Source organism: Ammospiza caudacuta, chromosome 32, assembly GCF_027887145.1.
Source record: "Ammospiza caudacuta isolate bAmmCau1 chromosome 32, bAmmCau1.pri, whole genome shotgun sequence".
Taxonomy (NCBI): domain Eukaryota; kingdom Metazoa; phylum Chordata; class Aves; order Passeriformes; family Passerellidae; genus Ammospiza; species Ammospiza caudacuta.
In genome coordinates this window covers 3,385,760-3,408,201 of record NC_080624.1, presented here as the reverse complement: position 1 = coordinate 3,408,201, position 22,442 = coordinate 3,385,760, and the positions used below count along the sequence as shown (strand labels likewise).

Below are 22,442 nucleotides of genomic sequence, written 5' to 3'. Positions count from 1 at the left end.
TCCGCGGCGTCCAGCGCTGTGTCCCCCTCCCCCATTTTCCGTGGTTTTTGTGGGGGGGGGATTTTGTGTCATCCCCAAACTCATCCCCCCCCCAGCCCCACACCCAGAGTCCCTTGGGGGGTTTTGGTTTTTTTTGGGGGGGGGGTGGGGTGGGATTTGGGGGAAGAGGGGGGAGGGGGATCGGGGGGGGTTCAGCCGTGGTTTTTTTGTCCGGTTTTTTTTTTTTTTTTTTTTTTTTGGTTGTTTTTTTTTGGGTGTGGGGGTGGCAGGGCGGTCCGGAGGGTCTCTCTGGGGGAGGTTGGGGGGAAAAGGGGATTTTGGGGTTTTTTTTTTTTTTTTTTTGGGGGGGAGGGGGTCGCAGTCCGGGGGTTCAATATCAACTCTTGTCGGCGGCGGGGTCTCTGTGGCGCGAGGTTTTCATGGTCTCCAGGTACTCCTGCTGCGACACCGCCAGCACCGACGCCAGGATCTCGTCGTCCTCCCAGTCGTTCAGGCCTGGGGGAACCCCAAAATTTCAATTTGGGGTGGGGGAGATGGGGGGAGAAAGTTTGGAAGCTCTGGAGGCAGCCCAGGTATTGAAATCGGGGTGGATTTGGGCTCAAAAATTGAGAAAAAAGGGATAAATTCACTTCCCCATGCTGAACACCCCCCACCAAAAATCCCAACTGCTGGACACACAAAATTTTCATTAAAATACCCCAGGAATCAAAATTCCTCTCCTAAAGTGAATGCCAAGCCTCCAAAATGATGCTAAGTTCCCCAAAATGACTCTAAACCCCCAAACGGACCCAAAATTTCAATTTGGGGTGGGGGAGATGGGGGGAGAAAGTTTGGAAGGTCCGGAGGCAGCCCAGGTATTGAAATCGGGGTGGATTTGGGCTCAAAAATTGGAAAATAAAGGGATAAATTCACTATAATCCATTCCCTCTTTTTACCAAAAATTTAGACTGCTCCAATTTTCAAAATCTAAACGTACTCAAAATTTTCATTAAAATACCCCAGGAATAAAATTCCTCTCCTAAAGTGCATGCCGAGCCTCCAAAATGATGCTAAGTTCCCCAAAATGACTCTAAACCCCCAAACGGACCCAAAATTTCAATTTGGGGTGGGGGAGATGGGGGAGAAAGTTTGGAAGCTCTGGAGGCAGCCCAGGTATTGAAATCGGGGTGGATTTGGGCTCAAAAATTGGAAAATAAAGGATAAATCCACTCTCTCCATGGGGCTTTCCCAACTTTTGGACACTCAAAAATTTCATTAAATTATCCCAGGAATAAAATTCCTCTCCTAAAGTGCATGCCAAGCCTCCAAAACGATCCTAAGTTGCCCAAAATGACCCTAAACCCCCCCAAAATGACCCCAGATCTTCCCAAGTTACTCTAAATTCCCCCAAATGAATCTAAATCACCCCCAAGAATACCCTGAACCCCCCAAAACCACCTTAAACCACTCCAAAATGACCCAAAATGACCCTAATTCCCCTTAAAACAACCCAAAATCCCCCAAAAACTTTAAAATGCCCCAACTCCCCCAAAACAACCCAAAATCTCCCCAAAATCCCTCCAAAACAACCATAAAACACTCTAAAATCCCCCCAAAACACCCCAAAATCCCCCCGAAACAACGCAAAATCTTCCAAAAAAATAACCCTAAACTCCTCAAAAACCAACCCAAATCCCCCCCAAAATAACCCTAAATTCGCCAAAAACCACCTTAATTCCACCCCAAAATAACCCTAAAACGCCCCAAAATCCCCCAAAACAACCCTAAAATGTCCCCAAAACAGCTCTAAAATGCTGCAAAATCCCCTCAAACACCCCAAAATCCCCCAAAACCAACCCTAAATCCCCCTAAAACGCCCCTAATTCTCCCCCAAATTCCCCACAAAACCAACCCTGAAACAACCCAAAATTCCCCCAAAATCCCCCCCAAAGTAACCCAAAGTCCCCCAAAAAACAACCCTGAATTCGCCAACAACCACCTTAAATCCGCCCCAAAAAAACCCTAAAACTCCCCAAAATCCCCCCAAACCATAAAACAACCCTAAAACACCCCCAAATCCCCCCAAACACAACCCTAAAATGCCCCAAAAACAATCCCAAAACTCCAAATACCCCCAAAACAACATAAAACCCCACAAAAAAGACCCTAAAACAACCCAAAACCCCTCCAAAAGGCCCCAAATCCCCCCAAAACAACTCAAAATCCCCCAAAACGCCCCAAAAGCTCCCCCAAAACCCCTACAGTACCCCAAAATAATCCAGCATCCCCTAAAACACCCCCAAAACAACCCTCAACCCCCCAAAAAACAACCACAAAACGCCCCTAAATCCCCCAAAACAACCCCAAATTCCCCCAAACACCCCAAAAGCCCCCAGATAACCCAGAATCCTCCAAAACACCCCCCAAACAACAACACCTTAAACATCCTAAAATCCCCCCAAAACCACCCAAAACCCCCTAAATTCCCCAAAAAATCCACTTCAAACCCCTGCAAAACAACCCTCAAAAAAAAACCCACCTTCAATCCCTCCAGAACCGCTGGCAACCCTCGCAGAACACCCCAAAATGCCCCCAAAACGACCCTAAACCCTCCCAAATTTCCCCAAATTGCCCCAAAATGCCTCAAAATGCCCCAAATTCTCGGTTTTTGGCTCACCGAAGGCGGTCGGGGACATCTGCTGCATGATGGCGCGGCACTCGAGCGCGGGGTACAGCGACACCAGCGGGGGTGTGGCCCGGCCGCCCCCCGCCCCCAGCTGGCTGCTGGTCCCTGGGGGGAATTGGGGTTAGAGACCCCCCAAAAATCCCCAAAAAACCCCCAAACCCATCCCCAGCTGGCTGCTGGTCCCTGGGGGGAATTGGGGTTAGAGACCCCCCAAAAATCCCCAAAAAAACCCCCCAAACCCGCCCCCAGCTGGCTGCTGGTCCCTGGGGGGAATTGGGGTTAAAGACCCCCCAAAAACCCCAAAAAACCCCAAAAAACCTCCCAAACCCGCCCCCAGCTGGCTGCTGGTCCCTGGGGGGAATTGGGGTTAAAGACCCCCAAAAAACCCCAAAAAAACTCCCAAAACCCATCCCCAGCTGGCTGCTGGTCCCTGGGGGGAATTGGGGTTAGAGACCCCCCAAAAATCCCCAAAAAACCCCCCAAACCCAACCCCAGCTTGCTGCTGGTCCCTGGGGGGAGTTGGGGTTAGAGACCCCCCAAAAACCCCAAAAAAAATCCAAAAACCCCCCCAAACCCATCCCCAGCTGGCTGCTGGTCCCTGGGGAGAATTGGGGTTAAAGACCCCCCAAAAACCCCAAAAAACCCCAAAAAACCCCAAACCCGCCCCCAGCTGGCTGCTGGTCCCTGAGGGGAATTGGGGTTTAAGACCCCCCAAAAAACCCCAAAAAACCCCAAAACCCCAAATTCCCCCTGCCCCCAGCTGGCTGCTGTTCCCTCAGGGAAATTGGGGTTAAAGACCCCCCAAAAAAAACCCCCAAACCCGCCCCCAGCTGGCTGCTGGTCCCTGGGGGAAATTGGGGTTAAAGAGCCCCCAAAAACCCCAAAAAACCCCAAATCATCCCTGCCCCCAGCTGGCTGCTGGTCCCTGGGGGGAACTGGGGTTAAAGACCCCCCAAAAAACCCCAAAAAACCCCAAAAAAACTCCCAAGCCCGCCCCCAGCTGGCTGCTGGTCCCTGGGGGGGGCACCGAGCTCAGGGACCCCCCCCAAAAATCCCCAAAATTTGTCATCAGGGACCCCCCAACCCCAAATCCCCACATTTGGGATCAGGGACCCCCACCCCAGACCCCAAAACTGTCCCTATCCCCCAGTCCCAGTTTGAGGGATCCCCGTGCCCCACTAACACATTGTTAACCCCTGCAGCGCCCCAAAACCTCCCAGTAACTCCCAGTTTGGGCTCCCAGTGCCCCCAGTCCCCCCAGTTTGGCCTCTCCATCCCCCCAAGTTTGAGCTCCCAGCATCCCCAGAGCTTCCAGTTTGGGCTCCCCATTCTCCCAGTCTGGGCTGCCAGTGCCCCCAGTGCCCCCCGTGCCCCCAGTGCCCCCCGTGCCCCCCGTGCCCCCAGTGCTCCAGTGCCCCCAGTTTCGGCTCCCAGTGCCCCCAGTGCCCCCAGTCTGCCCCCCAGTGCCCCCAGTTTGCACTCCCAGTTTGGCTCCCAGTGCTCCCAGTTTGGCTCCCAGTCCCCCCAGTTTGTGTTCCCAGTGCCCCCAGTCTGCCCCCCAGTGCCCCCAGTTTGCACTCCCAGTTTGTGTTCCCAGTGCCCCCAGTGTGCCCCCCAGTCCCCCCAGTTTGCACTCCCAGTTTGGCTCCCAGTGCCCCCAGTTTGTGTTCCCAGTCCCCCCAGTTTGTGTTCCCAGTCCCCCCAGTTTGTGTTCCCAGTGCCCCCAGTCTGCCCCCCAGTCCCCCCAGTTTGGCTCCCAGTGCCCCCAGTCTGCCCCCCAGCCCCCCCAGTTTGGCTCCCAGTGCCCCCAGTTTGCACTCCCAGTGCCCCCAGTTTGCACTCCCAGTCCCCCCAGTTTGCCCCCAGTCTGCCCCCCAGTGCCCCCAGTTTGCCCCCCAGTGCCCCCAGTTTGCGTTCCCAGTGCCCCCAGTCTGCCCCCCAGTGCCCCCAGTTTGCACTCCCAGTTTGCCCCCCAGTTTGCCCCCAGTCTGCCCCCCAGTGCCCCCAGTCTGCCCCCCAGTGCCCCCAGTTTGTGTTCCCAGTCCCCCCAGTCTGCCCCCCAGTCCCCCCAGTGCCCCCAGTTTGCCCCCCAGTGCCCCCCGTGCCCCCCGCGGCACCTGGCGCGCAGGGCGAGGGCGGTTTCCCAGCAGGGGGCGCTCCGGGCGAGGCCGGTTTGGGGCCGGGGGTCTCGGGGTGCAGCCCGGGGTGCTCGGGGGAGGGGGCGGCGCTGCGGGGCCGGGGGGAGCGGCCGCTCCACTCCTCCAGGCCGCTGGCTGCGGCCGCCGTGGCCGAGCTGCACGTGGCGCTGGCCTTGCGCGGCTGTGGGGACAATGACAGTGACCACTGAGTGACCACAGTGACCACTGAGTGACCACAGTGACCACAGTGAGCACTGAGTGACCACAGTGAGCACTGAGTGACCACAGTGACCACAGTGACCACTGAGTGACCACTGAGTGACCACAGTGACCACTGAGTGACCACAGTGACCACGGAGTGACCATAGAGTGACCACAGTGACCACTGAGTGACCACAGTGACCATACAGTGACCACAGTGACCACTGAGTGACCACTGAGTGACCACAGTGACCACGGAGTGACCATAGAGTGACCACAGTGACCATTGAGTGACCATAGAGTGACCACAGAGTGACCACAGAGTGACCGCAGTGACCATAGAGTGACCACAGTGACCATTGAGTGACCATAGAGTGACCACAGAGTGACCACAGAGTGACCAGTGACCACTGAGTGACCATAGAGTGACCACAGTGACCACTGAGTGACCATAGAGTGACCATAGAGTAACCACAGTGACCACAGGAATGGTGACACAGATGATGACACGAGGGGATGGCGGGGACACAGATGGTGACAGGGACAGTGACAGGGATGGTGACAAGGATGGTGACAGGGGTGGTGACACAAGGGGATGGCAGGGACACAGATGGTGACAAGGATGGTGACAGGGATGGTGACACTGGTGATGACACTAGGGACAGTGACAGGGATGGTGACAGGGATGGTGACACTGGTGACGGGGTGGTGACACCAGGGGATGGCAGGGACACAGATGGTGACCTGGATGGTGACAGGGATGGTGACACTGGTGACAGGGATGGTGACAGGGATGGTGACACTAGGGACACAGTGACAGTGATGGTGACAGGGACGGTGACACCAATGGTGACAGGGATGGTGACATGGGTGATGACACTAGGGACACAGTGACAGGGGCGGTGACAGGGATGGTGACACCGATGGTGACACAAGGAGCTCACAGGGACACAGACAGTGACAGGGACGGTGACACGAAGGGATGGTGACACTGGTGATGACACTAGGGACACAGTGACAGTGACGGTGACACCGATGGTGACACAAGGGGCTCACAGGGACACAGTGACAGGGACGGTGACACGAAGGGATGGTGACACTGGTGATGACACTAGGGACACAGTGACAGGGACGGTGACACTGGTGACAGGGACGGTGACACGAAGGGATGGTGACACTGGTGATGACACTAGGGACACAGTGACAGGGACGGTGACACTGGTGACAGGGACGGTGACACGAAGGGATGGTGACACTGGTGATGACACTAGGGACACAGTGACAGTGACGGTGACAGTGACGGTGACAGGGACGGTGACAGGGACGGTGACACTGGTGACAGGGACGGTGACACGCGCACGCTGTCCCACCTGCCGCGCCTGCTTCTCCTGGTCGCGCAGCCACTGCAGGTAGGACTCGCGGGCCACCTGCTCCTCGATGGCCTCGTTGGTGGCCTCCCAGTCGGTGGCGCGCTTCTTGTCCTCCAGCATCTGCTGCTCGATCCACGACTCCTCCGACGTCTTGATGGCGCTCTTCATCAGGGACTGCTCCGCCAGCTGGGGACAGGGGACGTCAGGGGACAGCGGGGACGAGAGGGGACAGCGGGGATGAGAGGGGACAGGGGACGTGAGGGGACAGCGGGGACGAGAGGGGACAGCGGGGATGAGAGGGGGGACAGGGGACGTGAGGGGACAGCGGGGACGAGAGGGGGGACAGGGGACGTGAGGGGACAGCGGGGACGTGAGGGGACGTGAGGGGACAGCGGGGACGAGAGGGGACACGAGGGATATTGGGGACACCAGGGATGTGAGGAGACGGGGATATTGGGGACATTGGGGACATCACGATGTGAGGGGACATTGGGGACACTGGGGACGTGAGGGGACAGCAGGGACATGAGGGGACAGTGGGGACAGTGGGGACACGGCAGATATGGGAACATTGGAGACATTAGGACATCGGGGTAACTGGGACATTGGAGACATTAGGGACACCAGTGGATGTGAGGGGACAATAGGGGACAGCGGGGGACATGAGGGGACACTGGGGACATTGGAGATAACGGGATGTGAGGGGACAATGGGGCATTGGAGACACTGGGGGATATTGGGAACACAGGGGATGTGTGTGGACATTAGGGACATCAGGGGACGTGAGGGGACATTGGGGACACTGGGGCACCAGGGGATACCGGGACATGAGAGGACACTGGGGACATCGGGGACACTGGGGACGTGAGGGGACAGCGGGGACACTGGGCACAGCGGGATGTGACGGGACATGGGGGACACTGGGGACACCAGGGACATGAGGAGACACTGGGGACATCAGGGACATTGGGGACATTGGGGACATGAAAGACATGACTGGAGATACCAGGATGTGAGGGGACACTGGGGACACCAGGACATTGGAGACATTGGGGACACAATGGGACTTGAGGGGACATTGAGGACCCAGGGACACCGGGGACAGTGGGGACACCAGGGGATGTGAGGGGACAGCAGGGAAACTGGGAACACTGGGGGACACAAGGGGACATTGGGGACACTGGGGACTGGGGACACCAGGGACATGAGGGGACACCAGAGACATTGGGGACACTGGGGATACTGGGGACATTGGGGACACCAGGGGATGTGAGGGGACAATGGGGACGTGAAGGGACATTGTGGACACAAAGGGACACTGTGGGACATGGGGACACTTAGGCATGTGAGGGGACACTGAGGACACTGGGACGCGAGGGGACACTGGGGAACACCAGGACACGAGGGGATGTGAGGGGACATCAGGGACACCAGAGACTTTGGGGACACCAGGGACATTGGTGAGATGAAGGGATACCAGGGACACTGGGGAAACCAGGACACACAAACATTGGGGACATTGGGGACACTGGGGACACTGGGACATTGAGGACACTAGGGACACTGGGACATTGGAGACACCGGGGACATTGGGGACACTGGGACACTGGGGACACCGGGGACATTGGGGACATTGGGGACACTGGGGACATTGGTATAGCGGGGACACTGGGGGACATGAGGGGACAATGGGGACACCAGGGACTGATAGGGGACACCAGGGACCATGCAGGGGTCCCACCCCCAAACTCGGGGTGTCCCCTCCAAAATCAGGGTCCCCACCCCCCAATCTCGGGGTCCCCCTGTCCCGTACCCCCGGTTTGAAGGAGGGCAGCCCCAGCCCCACAGAAAGGGGGCTCAGGGAGGGTCCCCAGACCCCAATTTTGGGGTCCCCACCCCACGTACCCCCAGTTTGAAGGAGGGCAGCCCCAGCCCCACGGAAAGGGGGCTCAGGGAGGATCCCCAGACCCCAATTTTGGGGTCCCCACCCCACGTACCCCCGGTTTGAAGGAGGGCAGCCCCACGGAAAGGGGGCTCAGGGAGGGTCCCTAGACCCCAATTTTGGGGTTCCCCCCATTCACCCCCAGTTTGAAGGAGGGCAGCCCCATGGAAAGGGGGCTCAGGGAGGGTCCCTAGACCCCAATTTCGGGGTCCCCCTGTCCCGTACCCCCGGTTTGAAGGAGGGCAGCCCCAGCCCCACGGAAAGGGGGCTCAGAGAGGATCCCCAGACCCCAATTTGGGGTCTCCCCCATTTACCCCTAGTTTGAAGGAGGGCAGCCCCAGCCCCACGGAAAGGGGGCTCAGGGAGGGTCTCCACCCCCCAATTTCGGGGTCCCCCTGTCCCGTACCCCCGGTTTGAAGGAGGGCAGCCCCAGCCCCACGCCGATGGTCGCCTTGTTGGGGTTCACCACGGAGTTGTAGTGGATGTTGCGGTGGTAGCTGACCCGGATGGGCTCGTCCTCGTTGTGCTGGATGCCGTGGAACGTGTTGATGGGCTCTGGGCACCCCAAAAATAACACACAGCACCCCAAAAAATACAGATGAGAGCCTTGAAAAAATACCTGGGACCCTGAAAAAACTGCCTGGGATCCCCAAAAACCCACGCGGGATCCCCAGAAACCCAGATGGCGTCTCACAAAAACAGACAGGGTGTCACAAAAACGGGCGAGATCTCAAAATACACGCGGCGCCCCCAAATACAGATAGAAGGGATCTCAAAATATCCACGGCACCCTAAATGCAGGGGGGACCCCAAATACTGATGGCACCTCAAAAATCCAGATGGGACCCCCAAGTACACGTGGCACCCCAAACACAGATAGGACCCCAAAAACCCACGTGGGATCTCGCAAAAACAGCTGGGATCCCCAAAATCCAGATGGGACCCCCAAAAAAAACAGCTGGACCTCCAAAATAGCACCTCAGACCCCCCACCCCCCCACCCCACTGCTCCCGGTTCCTCAGAGACCCCTCCCCAATAACCCCAGCACCCAGGGGACCCCTCCCCATTGATCCCAGTGCCTCGGGGACCCCTCCCCATTGATCCCAGTGCCTCAGGGACCCCTCCCCATTGATCCCAGTGCCTCAGGGACCCCTCCCCAATAACCCCAGCACCCAGGGGACCCCTCCCCATTGATCCCAGTGCCTCAGGGACCCCTCCCCATTAATCCCAGTTGCTCAGGGACCCCTCCCCATTGATCCCAGTGCCTCAGGGACCCCTCCCCACAGCTCCCCATCGCTCTGGGTCCTCCATGGCTCCTCAGGGACCCCTCCCCAGTGTTCCCAGTGTCCATGGGACCCCTCCCCATTGATCCCAGTGCCTCAGAGACCCCTCCCCATTGATCCCAGTGCCTCAGGGACCCCTCCCCATTAATCCCAGTTGCTCAGGGACCCCTCCCCATTGATCCCAGTGCCTCGGGGACCCCTCCCCATTGATCCCAGTGCCTCGGGGACCCCTCCCCATTGATCCCAGTTGCTCAGGGACCCCTCCCCAATAACCCCAGCACCCAGGGGACCCCTCCCCAATAACACCAGCACCCAGGGGACCCCTCCCCAGTGCTCCCAGTGTCCATGGGACTCCCCCCACAGCGCTCCCAGTGCCTCAGGGACCCCTCCCCAGTGCTCCCAGTCCATCCCAGTCCATCCCAGTCCACCCCAGTCTCACCAGTGCCGTACTGGTAGACCTCGACGGGCCGGTTGTACATCTCGGCCATGGCCTGCATCTCGATGTGGTTCCCGTGGCAGGTGCTCTTGCGCTTGCGGTTGATGTAGGTGGTGAAATCCTCCGTGACGTAATTGGAGAAATAATCGGCGTTCTTCATCTGGGGACACAGGGGACGCGTTGGGGACACAGGGGACAGGCTGAGGACAGGCTGGGGACAGGTTAGGGACATGGGGGACAGGCTGGGGGAGCCCTGGGGACACTGAGTTAGAAAAATGATCGGCGTTCTTCATCTGGGGACACAGGGGACACGTTAGGCACACGGGGGACAGGCTGGAGACACAGGGGACACGTTAGGGACACGGGGGACAGGCTGGGGACAGGCTGGGGACATGGGGGACAGGCTGGGGGAGCCCTGGGGACACTGAGTTGGAGAAATGATCGGCGTTCTTCATCTGGGGACACAGAGACACGTTAGGGACACAGGGGACATGTTAGGGACACAGGGGACAGGCTGGGGACAGGCTGGAGACACAGGGGACACGTTAGGGACACGGGGGACAGGCTGGGGACACGCACAGCACCACTGGGGACAGGCTGGGGACACCATGTTGGAGAAATAATCGGCGTTCTTCATCTGGGGACACAGGGCAGGGGACACGTTGGGGACACAGGGGACAGGCTGGGGACAGGCTGGGGACAGGTTAGGGACATGGGGGACAGGCTGGGGACACAGCGAGGACAGGCACAGCACCACTGGGGACAGGCTGAGAGAGCCCTGGGGACACTGAGTTGGAGAAATGATCGGCGTTCTTCATCTGGGGACACAGGGACACGTTAGGGACACAGGGGACACGTTAGGGACACGGGACAGGCTGGGGACAGGCACAGCACCACTGGGGACAGGCTGGGGACAGGTTAGCGACATGGGGAACAGGCCGGGACAAGCTGGGGACATGGTGGGGACAGGCACAGGACCACTGGGGACACCGGGAACACGAATGGGAGAACCCTGGGGACACTGAGAGGGCCCTGGGGACACACTGGGGACATCGAGTTGGAGAAGTCATCGCTGTTCTTCATCTGAGGACACAGGGGACGGGCTGGGGACACACTGGGGACACACTGGGAAAAACTTGGGGACACCAAGTAGGAAAAATAACCCACAGTCTTCGTCTGGGAACACGTGACACACTGGGGACACGTTGGGGACAGCGGCAGGGAGGGACACGGAATCACAGCGACACTGGGGACACACTGGGGGAGCCTTGGGGACACGGGAGGGAACAGCAGCCTGGTCCCCCCCAGGGTTCTGAGCACCTTCCCAGTCCATCCCAGTCCCTCCCAGTCCCTCCCAGTGCCTTCCAGTCCCTCCCAGTCCATCCCAGTCCATCCCAGTCCCTCCCAGTTCCCCCCAGTGCCTTCCCAGTCCCCTCTCAATCCTCCCAGTCCATCCCAGGGCTCTCCCAGTGCATTCCAGTCCATCCCAGTCCCCTCCAGTGCCCTCCGAGTCCATCCCAGTCCCTCCCAGTGCTCTCTCCGTCCATCCCAGTCTGTCCCAGTCCATCCCAGTGCTCCCTCAGTCCATCCCAGTCCATCCCAGTCCCTCCCCAGTCCATCACAGTCCCGTCCCAGTCCATCCCAGCCCCCCCAGTGCCCTCTCAGTCCATCCCAGTGCCCTCCCAGTCCCCTCCAGTGCCATCCCAGTCCCTCCCAGTGCTCTCTCCATCCATCCCAGTCTGTCCCAGTCCATCCCAGTCCCTCCCCAGTGCATCCCAGTGCTCCCTCAGTCCACCACAGTCCCGTCCCAGTCCTTCCCAGTCCCCTCCCAGTGCTCTCTCCGTCCTTCCCAGTCCCCCCCAGTCCATCCCAGTGCCCCCCAATCCCCTCCCAGTCCCCTCCAGTGCCCTCCCAGTCCTTCCCAGTCCCCTCCCAGTGCTCTCTCCGTCCATCCCAGTCCCCCCCAGTCCATCCCAGTGCCCCCCAATCCCCTCCCAGTCCATTCCAGTCCCCCGAAATGCCCCCCCAGTTCCCTCCCAGTCCATCCCAGTGCCCCCCAGTGCCCTCTCAGTCCATCCCAGTCCCCCGAAATGCCCCCCCAGTGCCCTCCCAGTCCCCTCCAGTGCCCCCCCAGCACCATCCCAGTCCCTCCCAGTTCCCTCCCAGTCCATCCCAGTCCCCTCCAGTGCCCTCTCCATCCATCCCAGTCCATCCCAGTCCATCCCAGTCCATCCCAGTCCGTCCCAGTCCCTCACCAGGTAGTCCATGCAGTGCTTCCTCACCACCTCGTGCATGTCCTGGTCTCCGTACACCTGATCGGCTGCGGGGGGGACACACAGGGGACACTGCGGGGGTGGCAGCGCCTCGGGGGGGTTTGGGGGGATTTTTGGGGTGATTTTGGGGGATTTTTGGGGGGTTTTGGGGGATTTTTGGGGTGTTTTGGGGGATTCTTGGGGTGTTTTAGGGGATTTTTGGGGTGATTTTAGGGATGACTGGGGGTGATTTTGGGGATAATTTTTGGAGTGATTTAGGGGTGATTTAGGGGGACTTTTTGGGGTGATTTTGGGGGGATTTTCTGGGGTGATTTTGGGGGTGATTTTGGGGGGATTTTCTGGGGTGATTTGGGGGGATTTTTGGGTTGATTTTGGGGGGATTTTTTGAGCGGATTTTGGGGCGATTTTAGGGTGATTTGGGGGGATTTTTGGTTTTTTTTGGGGGTGATTTTGGTTTTCTTTTGGGGTGATTTTCGGGATGATTTTTGGAGGGATTTTTGGGGTAATTTTAGGGGATTTCTGGGGTGATTTTGGGAGATTTCTGGGGTGATTTTGGGGGATTTTTTTGGGATGATTTTGCAAATTTTGGGGGGTGATTTTTTTTTTTTTTTTAGGTGATTTTGGGGGAATTTTGGGGTGATTTTGGGGGGGATGTTTTTTGGGGGGTTTTGTAAGGTGATTTTGGGGGTGTTTTTATGGGTTTTTTCAGGGCGATTCTGGGGATGATTTTGGGGGGATTTTGGGGGGTGATTTTTGGGGGATTTTTTGAGGCGATTCTGGGGATGATTTTAGGGTGATTTTGGGGGGATTTTTGGGGGTGATTTTGAGGAGATTTTTTGAGGCGATTCTGGGGATGATTTTTGGGGTGATTCTGGGGATGATTTTGGGGGGATTTTGGGGGGATTTTTTGAGGCGATTCTGGGGATGATTTTAGGGTGATTTTGGGGTGATTTTTGGGGTGATTCTGGGGATGATTTTGGGGGGATTTTTGGAGGGATTTTTTGAGGCGATTCTGGGGATGATTTTAGGATGATTTTGGGGTGATTTCGGGGCTCACCCACAGCCCGGAACAGGCAGGCCCCGTCCTCCTTCATGCGTTTGATGATGAAGCCTTTCTTCTCCCGCAGAGCCTTCTCGAACCGGTGCTCCTGCTGGAGACACAGCCGGGCTCGGGGGGGTCCTGGGGGTCTTTGGGGGGGGTCCCTTGGGGACTTGGGGGGTCCCTGGGAGGGTCCTTTGGGTCATTGTGGGGGAACACCAGATGGGGAGAGCTGAGGGACCCACAGGAGATGAAGGAGTGGCGTCACAAACAGGGAGAAAGGGAAGAAAAAGGGGGGGGTTCAGGGGGGTTTTTGGGGCTGGGGGGGGTTCTGGGGGGGTCTTTTGGGGATTTGGGGGTCCCTCAGGGCATTGGGGGGGGGGGGGGACACGAAATGGGGGGAGCTGAGGGAGCCACAGGGGGCGAGGGGTTGGCATCACAAAGAGGAGAAAAAAGGGATTTTAGGGGTTTTTGTGGGGCTGGGGGTCCTTTGTGGGGTCCTGGGGGGTCCCTCGGGGCATTTGGGGGGTCCTGGGGGGTCCCCTGAAGGTCCCCGGGGTCATTGGGAGGGGGCACGGGGGGGGTTGGGCAATGAAAAACCCACAGGGGACGAAGGATTTGGGGTCACAAAGGGAGGGAAGGGGAGAAAAAGGGGGGTCCAGGGGGGGTCCTTGGGGCTGGGGGGGTCCTGGGGGGGTCCTGGGGGAACAAAGGGTTGGGGTCACCAAGGGGATGGGGGAGGGGAGAAAAGGGGGGGGTTCAGGGGGGTCCTTTGGGGGGTCGTCCCTCAGAGCATTGGGGGGGACAAAGGGTTGGGGTCTGGGGGGTTTGGGGGGGTCCTGGGGGGGGTAAAGGGGGTTTTGGGGGGCAATACAGGGGGGTCTGGGGGGGTCCTGGGGGGGTAAAGGGGGGCTTTGGGGGGCAATACAGGGGGTTTGGGGGGTCCTGGTGGGTTTTGGGGGGTCCTGGGGGGGTAAAGGGGGTTTTGGGGGGGAATACAGGGGGGTCTGGGGGGTCCTGGGGGGTTTTGGGGGGCCCTGGGGGGGTCCCTGAAAAGGGGGACAGGAGGGTCTGGGGGTGTCACCAAAGCGGGGACAGAGAGGGGACACTTGGGAATGTGGGGGGGGGGTCCAGGAAATCTTGGGGGACAAGGAGGGGTCCCAAAATGGGGGAGAGACAAAGCGGTGACAACGTGGGGACAAACAGCGTCAAAAAGGGGACAGTGACAGCCCTGCGTGGGGGGGGACAACAGCGCGACAACGCGGGGACAGCGAGCCCTGGCACGTCCCTCACGTGCCCCCCAGTGTCCCCCGTGTCCCTTGCTGTCCCCCCACCGTCCCCCTGACGTCTCCTGGTATCCCCCAACGTCCCCAGGTGCCACCTGATGTCCCTTGCTGTCCCCCAATGTCCCTGTGGTTTCCCTTCAATGTCCCCCAATGTCCCCTGGTCCCCTCTCACTGTCCCTATGTCCCCCCCAGTGTCCCCAGATGCCCCCAGGTGCTCATTTTGTCCCCCACAGTGTCCCCTTGCTGTCCCCTGATGCCCCCGGTGCCCCTCGCTGTCCCCCCCCAGGTGCTCATTTTGTCCCCCCAGTGTCCCCTGATGTCCCCCTGGCCTCCCCCAATAATTCCTGGTGTCCCCAAATGCCCCCACGGTGTCCCCATTGTCCCCACACTGTCCCCGGTGTCCCCCCCAGTGTCCCTCGCTGTCCCTCAGTGTCCCCTGGTCCCCTCTCACTGTCCCCCAGGGCCTCTCCAGTGTCCCCAAAGCCCCCTGGTGTCCCTCGCTGTCACCCCCGGTGCTCATTTTGTCCCCCCAGTGCCCCCTGATGTCCCCCTGGTCTCACCCCAGTGTCCCCCCACTGTCCCTGGTGTCCCCCCACTGTCCCTGGTGTCCCCCTCACCTTTCCCCCAGGTCCTCTCCAGCATCCCTGCGATGTCCCCCAACGTCCCTCAGTGTCCCCAGATGGCACCAGAGTCACCACGACACTCATTTTTCTCCGCCCAGTGTCCCCTGCTATCCCCCTGCTGTCCCTCAGTGTCCCCTGCTGTCCCCCCAGGTCCTCCCCAGTGTCCCCTGATATCCCCCTGCTGTCCCCAGGTGCCCCCAGTGTCCCTCGCTGTCCCCCTCAGGTGCTCATTTTGTCCCCCCAGTGTCCCCTGATGTCCCCCTGGTCTCCCCCAGTGTCCCCAGTGCCACTCAGTGTCCCCAGATGTCCCCCAATGTCCCCTCGCTGTCCCCCCGGCTCCTCTCCAGACACCCCCCGGAGTCCCCTCGGTGTCCCCAGATGTCCCTCTGGCGTCCCCGGTCCTCCATAGCTGTCCCCAAGGTCTCTCAGTGTCCCCCCCGGTGTCCCTCAGTGTCCCCCGATGTCCCCCAATGTCCCCGGTGTCACTCAGTGTCCCCCGATGTCCCCTCGCTGTCCCCCGGCTCCTCTCCGGACACCCCCCGGAGTGTCCCCTGATGTCCCCCTGGTCTCCCCCAGTGTCCCCGGTGCCACTCAGTGTCCCCAGATGTCCCCCAATGTCCCCTCGCTGTCCCCCCAGCTCCTCCCCGGAGTCCCCTCGGTGTCCCCTGATGTCCCCCCAGGTGCTCTCCGGCTGCCCCCCGGCGTCTCCCCGGTGTCCCCCGTTTGTCCCCGCACCTGCTCGGCGGTGGCCGGGTCCATCTCCACCCTTCCCGCCTCGTACTCATCCTCGCTGTTGTAGCCGCCTCCCGCCTCGTCGGGCCCGGGGCTGCCGCAGCCGGGGGGTCCCAGCCCCATCCCGAGCCCGATCCCGCCGGGGCCGGAGCCCGCGGGGCCCGCGCTGGGCCCGGCCCCTCCTCGCCGCCGCCGCTTGCTGTGCCCCGGGGCCTCCCCCGGCTCCGCCGCCGCAGCCGGGCCCGCGGGGCTCGGGCAGCCCCAGCGCCGCCGCCTCCAGCCCCAGCAGCGCCGCGGGGGCCGTCGGCGGAACCGGGCCCGCCGCTACCGGAGCCGGGCCCGGCGGGAGGAGGAGAACGGCGGCTCCGGGCAGCCCGGCCCAGCCCCGCAGCGGCGGCGGCGGAGAGGCGCGAGGCCGCGGCCCCCCCACGCCGGGCCCGCCGGGTTCGCCGACGCCTCCGGGGCCTCGCTCGGGCCCCGCGTCCGCTCCGCGCTCGGGCCCCGCGTCAGGGCCGGAATCGCCATCACCGTCGGGAGCCGGGACCGGCTTTTTCTTGGGGAGGATGGTCATGGCGGGGCGCGCATGGGGCGCGGGCGCGGCGCGGGGCTCGGGGGGCGCCGCGGGGCTCGGGGGCGCCCCCGGCGCTGAGGGGGCCGCGGGCGCTGCGGCCGCCGGGGCCGTGTCAACATCAACAGCCGCGACCTCCGACCCCGCGCGCGCTTCCGCCTCGCCCGCGCCGCGCCGCGCCATTGGCTGGCGGAGGAGGGGGAGAGCTGTGATTGGCTGTGAGAGCGGAGGAAGTCCCGCCTTTCGTCTCTGCGCCTCGGTGAGGGGGAGGCGGGATGGGCGTTGCCATGGTGATGGAGGGGGAGAGCGGGGATTGGGTGAGGCGGGGAGGGAGGGAGGCGATTGGTTGGGTTTGGGGGAGGGAAAGGAGCGGTGATTGGCTGGGGGAGGTGTCGGTTAAGCGGAGGGGGAAGGAGCTGTTCGGCGTAAACGTGAGCGCTGATTGGGTGATGGGACATCGATCATCGGTGGGTGGGAGCAGCGAGGAGACGCCAAACGCTGATTGGTGCGAGACTTAACCCCGCCTACATCGCCTTCTTATTGGCTGCAGCAGGCGACCTAATTTCCTATTGGCTCAGGCGCGTCAGGGGCGGATCCGAGGGGAGAAGCACCGCCCCCTGCCGTGACCCCACCCACCAACTGTCAATCTTCCGTAAACCCCGCCCCTTTCCCGCCTTCCCACGTGCTCCGACCCCCCAAATACCCTCCAGGAACCCTCAACCCTCCAGGACCCCTCAAAATCTCTCAGGACCCCCCAAAACCAGCCAGGACCTCCCTCCCAAACCCTCCAGGACCTTTTCAAACCCCCAGGACCCCCAAAAACCCACCAGAATCCCCCCAAGCCTCTCGGGACCCTCCCAAAACCCCCCAGGGACCCCCCTAAAACGTGTCAGGACTCCCCCAAAATGACCCCAGGACCCCCCAAAACCAGACCTGAGCTCCATTTCCAGCTCCTTTATTAAAATCCATCCCTGCCCCCCAGGAACGAGGGACATTCCCATGGCACACCCCCAAAAATGAGAGGGGGACCCCCGAAACGAGGGGAGGACCCCCAAAAATGAGGGGAGGAACCCCAAAACGAGGCCGAGACCCCCACGGGGAACACGGGGGAATCCAGCTGCTCTCCCTGAGCTTGTGGGGGGGGGGGTCCCCCAAATTCCCCTCCAGGACCCTCTCAGTGCTGACCCCTCCCTTGGGGGGGGGTCCCTGGGGCTGGGGGGGGAGGTCTGAGGTTGAAGGGGGGGGGTCCCTCACCCCCGGGGGTCTCTCTGGGTGTCCCCCCTCAGTGAGCTTTGTGGCAGGGCCGGTTGTGGGGGGGGGTCCTTCAGTCCAGGGGGGGTCTCTGGGGGTGTCCCTCAGCCCTGGGGGGGTGGGGGGGGAGGGGTCCCTCACCCCCAGGGGGTCTCTGAGGGGCGGTCCCTCAGTCCAGGGGGGGTCCCTCAGCCCACAGGGGGTCCCTTTAGCCCAGGGAGGGGTCCCTCACCCCCAGGGGTCTCTGGGGGTCTCCCCCCCCCCCTCAGTGTGCCTGTGTCGGGGACGGTCGTCGGGGGTCTCTCAGTCCATGGGGGGGTCCCGGGGGTCTCTCAGTCCGTGGGGGGGTCCCGGGGGTCTCTGGGTGTCCCCCCCCCTCAGTGTGCCTTGTGTCGGGGTCGGTCATGGGGGGTTCCCTCAGCCCAGGGGGTCCATGGGGGTCTCTCAGTCTGTGGGGGGGTCCCGGGGGTCTCTTCCCCCCCCCCCTCAGTGAGCCTTGTGTCGGGGACAGTCATTGGGGGTCTCTCAGTCCGTGGGGGGGTCTCTCACCCCGGGAGGGGTTTCTCAGTCCATGGGGGGGGGGTCTCACAGCCCAGGGGGGTCCCGGGGGGTCTCTCCCCACCCCCTCCTCAGTGAGCCTTGTGTCGGGGACGGTCGTTGGGGGTCTCTCAGTCCGTAGGGGGGTCTCTCACCCCTGGAGGGGTTTCTCAGTCCATGGGGGGGGGGTCTCACAGCCCAGGGGGGTCCCGGGGGTCTCTCCCCACCTCCTCCTCAGTGAGCCTTGTGCCGGGGCCGGTCGTGCCCGCGCTGTGCCCGCGCCAGCTCCCGGCTGGCATCCAGCATCAGCAGGGCGGGCACGAGCACCCAGAGCCCGTTGAGCCCCACGAAGTAACCCCAGAAATAAAAGGGGTGGGGGTCGCTGTGAGCCCAGCCCGCCCGCGCCTCCGTGGCGAAGTACAGGATGTCACCGTACAGCTGGCCTGGGGACACAGGGACAAACAGGGACACGGTTAGGGACAGGGACAGTACAGGATGTCACCGTACAGGTGGCCTGGGGACACAGGGACAAACAGGGACAGGGACACGGTTAGGGACAGGGACAGTACAGGATGTCACCGTACAGCTGGCCCGGGGACAAAGGGACAAACAGGGACAGGGTCAGGGACAGGGACAGTACAGGATGTCACCGTACAGCTGCCCTGGGGACACAAACAGGGACAGGGGTCAGGGTCAGGGACAGTACAGGATGTCACCGTACAGCTGCCCTGGGGACACAGGGACAAACAGGGACACGGTTAGGGACAGGGACAGTACAGGATGTCACCGTACAGCTGCCCTGGGGACACAGGGACAAACAGGGACACGGTTAGGGACATGGGGACAGTACAGGATGTCACCGTACAGGTGGCCTGGGGACACAGGGACAAACAGGGACAGGACACGGTTAGGGACAGGGACAGTACAGGATGTCACCGTACAGCTGCCCTGGGGACACAGACAGGGACAGGGTCAGGGACATGGGGACAGCACAGGATGTCACCGTACAGCTGGCCTGGGGACACAGGGACAAACAGGGACAGGGTCAGGGACAGGGACAGTACAGGATGTCACCGTACAGCTGGCCCGGGGACAAAGGGACAAACAGGGACAGGGTCAGGGACATGGGGGACATCCTGGGGACATCCTGGGCAAAGTACAGGATGTCACCGTACAGCTGGCCTGGGGACACAGGGACAAACAGGGACACAGTTAGGGACAGTCTGGGGACCGGGACAGCACATCACCGTCCAGCTGGTCCAGGGATGGGGACAGGGACAGGTCAGGGACAGAGGACATGGGAACAGCCTGGGCAAAGTACAGGATGTCACCGTACAGCTGGCCCGGGGACAAAGGGACAAACAGGGACACGGTTAGGGACAGGGACAGTACAGGATGTCACCGTACAGCTGGCCTGGGGACACAGACAGGGACAGGTCGGGGACAGCAACAGGGACAGCCTGGGCACAGGGACAGGGGTCAGGGGACAGGTCAGGGGGGCGTGGGGACATGGGGAGGGGACAGGGCACGAGTCAGGGTGGCACTGGGGACACTCTCACACCAGGGGGGTTTGGGATGAGGGGGGAGCCCTGGGGATGGGGACACTGGGGACAGGAGGATGGTGACACTGGGGACACTGGGGACATTGGGGACACTGGTGACACTGGTGACATGATGACACTGGGGAAGTCACACAGGAGACACAGGTGACATGGGGACACTGTGGAGGTGACACAGGTGACACAGGTGACACGGGGACACTGGGATGGTGACACAGGTGACACAGGTGCCATACCCAGGGACACCACGAGCTGCAGGATGTAGCGGGCCGGGTGCTGCCGCAGGAGGGCGAGGAAGGTGAGGAAGCTCAGGGGACCCCAGGCCCAGGCTGTCACCGTCTCCATGGCAACCGTGAAGTCATCGCTCCTGCCGGAGGGGGAGGGGTCAGCTGGGGACACGGCCACCCCCTCCCTTGGGGACAATGGGGACACGGCCACCCCTTCCCCGCTGTCCCCCACTCACGTCATGTAGCGGCTGTCGGCCTTGGCGTATTCCTTCCCTGCAATTTGGGGAGGGGGCTTCGGGTTAGAGGGGGGACAGGGGACCCCCAGCACCCGGCTGTGCCCCTGCCCACCTGCCCAGAGACCCCCAGGTACCTCAGGGACCCCTCCCCACATATCCAGAGAACCAAAATGTGCCCAGAGACCCCACAAATGCCCCAGGGACCCCTGCCCACATATCCATGGACCCCCCCAAATGCCCCAGGGACCTCTCCCCACATATCCAGGGACCCCCCAGATACCCCAGGGACCCCCTCCCCATTTACCCAAGGAACCTTCACGGCCCTCTGATATTCCAAGGACCCCTCCCCCACATATCCAGGGATCCCCCAGATGGCCCAGGGACCCCTCCCCACATGCCCAGGAAAGCAAAAAATGCCCCTGAGACCCCTCCCCACGTGCCCAGCGCCCCTCCAGTGCCCCCTGATGCCCTTGAGACCCCTCCCCATATGCCCAAGGAACCTTCAGTGCCCGCTGATACCCCAGGGACCCCTCCGCACGTGCCCAGTGCCCCTCCAGTTCCCCCTGCTCCCCTCGGGGCCCCTCCCCAGCGCCCCCCGCCCAGCCCAGCGCCCCCCGCGGGTGCTCACAGACGTCGGCCAGCAGCCCGGTGTCGGCGGGCAGCTCCCGGTGCCGGAGGCTGAAATATCCTTCCAGGACCCCGTGGATGCCGGCGCACACCAGGAACCAGCCCAGGACCAGCCGGCGGGCGGGGCTTCGCTTGGCCCCGCCCTTGGCCCCGCCCCCGGTCCCGCCCAGGGCCCAGCCCAGCGCGAACAGCGCCGCCGCCGCCGCCGCCACCGCGCCTGCGCACTGCCAGCCGGGCCGCGCGCCCGCCACGTAACCCGGCAACGCCAGCGCGCGCGGCCAATAGGGGTGCGCGCTCGTCTCCATGGCAACAGCGCCCCTGTGGGGAGGGAGAGCGTGAGGGGAAGGCGGCGGTGAGCGCGGCCCGGCAAGGCCTGAACGGAGACAGCGGCACCGCCTCCCCGCGCACCCCGCGCTTCTCCGCGGCCTCCCCGCGGCTCTCCCGCGCTCCTCGGCCCCGCGCGGGGCTGTCCCGGCTCTCCCCCGGTCGCGGATCGCGGTGAGCCCCAGCCCCGGCGCGCTCCCCGGCCCCGCTCACCTCAGCCGCTCCCGCGCTGCTCTCGCTCCTGGGCCGCTCCCGCGCCCGCCGCCGCCGCGCGCCGCGCCTCGCCCCGCCCCCACGCCGCCCCCCGCGGCCAATAGGAGCGCGGCGGCTCAAGGTCGGCCAATAGGAACGAGGCCCGCCCGCTTCTGCCGGGCGCTGATTGGCCGCGCCCGCCGCTGGGGAGATGTGGGGCCAGGGGGCGGGGGTTGTTTGGGGGCGTGGTCTCGTGTCGGGGCGTGGCCTCGCAAGTGATAAACTTTGTCCAAAGGGGCGTGGCCACATAAAAGTGGGCGTGGCTTAACCTTCTATGGGGGCTCTGTAGGGACCCCCCCCCAAATTATTTAGGGTCCCATAGACCCCACCCCCAAAATATTTAAGGACCCCAAGGACCCCCCAAAAACCTACAGGGGCGCTAAGGACCCCCCTCAAATTATTCTGGGACCCCACAGATCACCCCAAAATTATTTAGCGACCCCAAGGACCCCCCCCCAAAATATTTAGGGACCCCACAGACCCGCCCCAAATTATATCAGCCCCCCAAATTATTTAGGGACCCCCAAGACATCACCCCAAATTACTTAGGGGTCCATAAACCCCCCCCAAATTATTTAGGAACCCCCCACAAAATTATTTAGGGACCCCCCAAATCCCCTCCCAAACTACACAGAAACCATACGAAGCCCCCCCCCCAAATTTTTCAGCTTTTGGGGCCCCCAAAATCCCCGAATTCCCCCCAAAAAAGGAGGCGGAGGCAGCGCTGGCAGCAGGTCCTGTATTGCCCCCCCCAGGGGCCCCCCCAACCCCCCCTCCCCCACCCCCCAGGGACCCCACCCCCCCCCCAACGGAGCCGCTCGCCCCAAGGAGCCCAGCCAGGGGGGGGGGGTCCCCGAGCGGGGATTTTGGGGA

The 22,442-nt window shown here is 61.9% G+C and overlaps 3 protein-coding genes across 3 annotated transcripts in view; all 3 read right to left on the bottom strand.

Annotated features, from left to right (window-relative positions):
- Positions 1-311: 311 nt before the first annotated feature.
- Positions 312-16,574, bottom strand: OTUD5 (OTU deubiquitinase 5). Its single transcript, XM_058822476.1, is given in 12 exon segments — positions 312-495; positions 2,657-2,770; positions 4,783-4,984; positions 6,375-6,560; positions 8,723-8,871; positions 10,039-10,195; positions 12,291-12,355; positions 13,366-13,459; positions 15,992-16,198; positions 16,200-16,286; positions 16,288-16,346; positions 16,349-16,574. Coding segments are annotated over 12 exon segments (1,650 nt in total). The 5' UTR covers positions 16,560-16,574; the 3' UTR covers positions 312-376.
- A 1,863-nt stretch (positions 16,575-18,437) lies between these two features.
- LOC131570130 (3-beta-hydroxysteroid-Delta(8),Delta(7)-isomerase-like) lies at positions 18,438-21,298 on the bottom strand. The gene is made up of 4 exons (XM_058822481.1): positions 20,995-21,298; positions 20,367-20,403; positions 20,140-20,270; positions 18,438-18,787 (listed from the first exon to the last, which is right to left on the bottom strand). The coding sequence occupies exons 1-4, from the start codon at positions 21,296-21,298 to the stop codon at positions 18,579-18,581; spliced, it is 681 nt and encodes a 226-aa protein (XP_058678464.1). The 3' UTR covers positions 18,438-18,578.
- A 233-nt stretch (positions 21,299-21,531) lies between these two features.
- Positions 21,532-22,442, bottom strand: part of LOC131569980 (RNA-binding protein 10-like) — a 25,499-nt gene continuing 24,588 nt past the window's right edge. Inside the window, 1 exon segment of the mRNA XM_058822310.1 lies at positions 21,532-21,792. Coding sequence (XP_058678293.1) covers positions 21,532-21,792 — 261 coding nt within the window.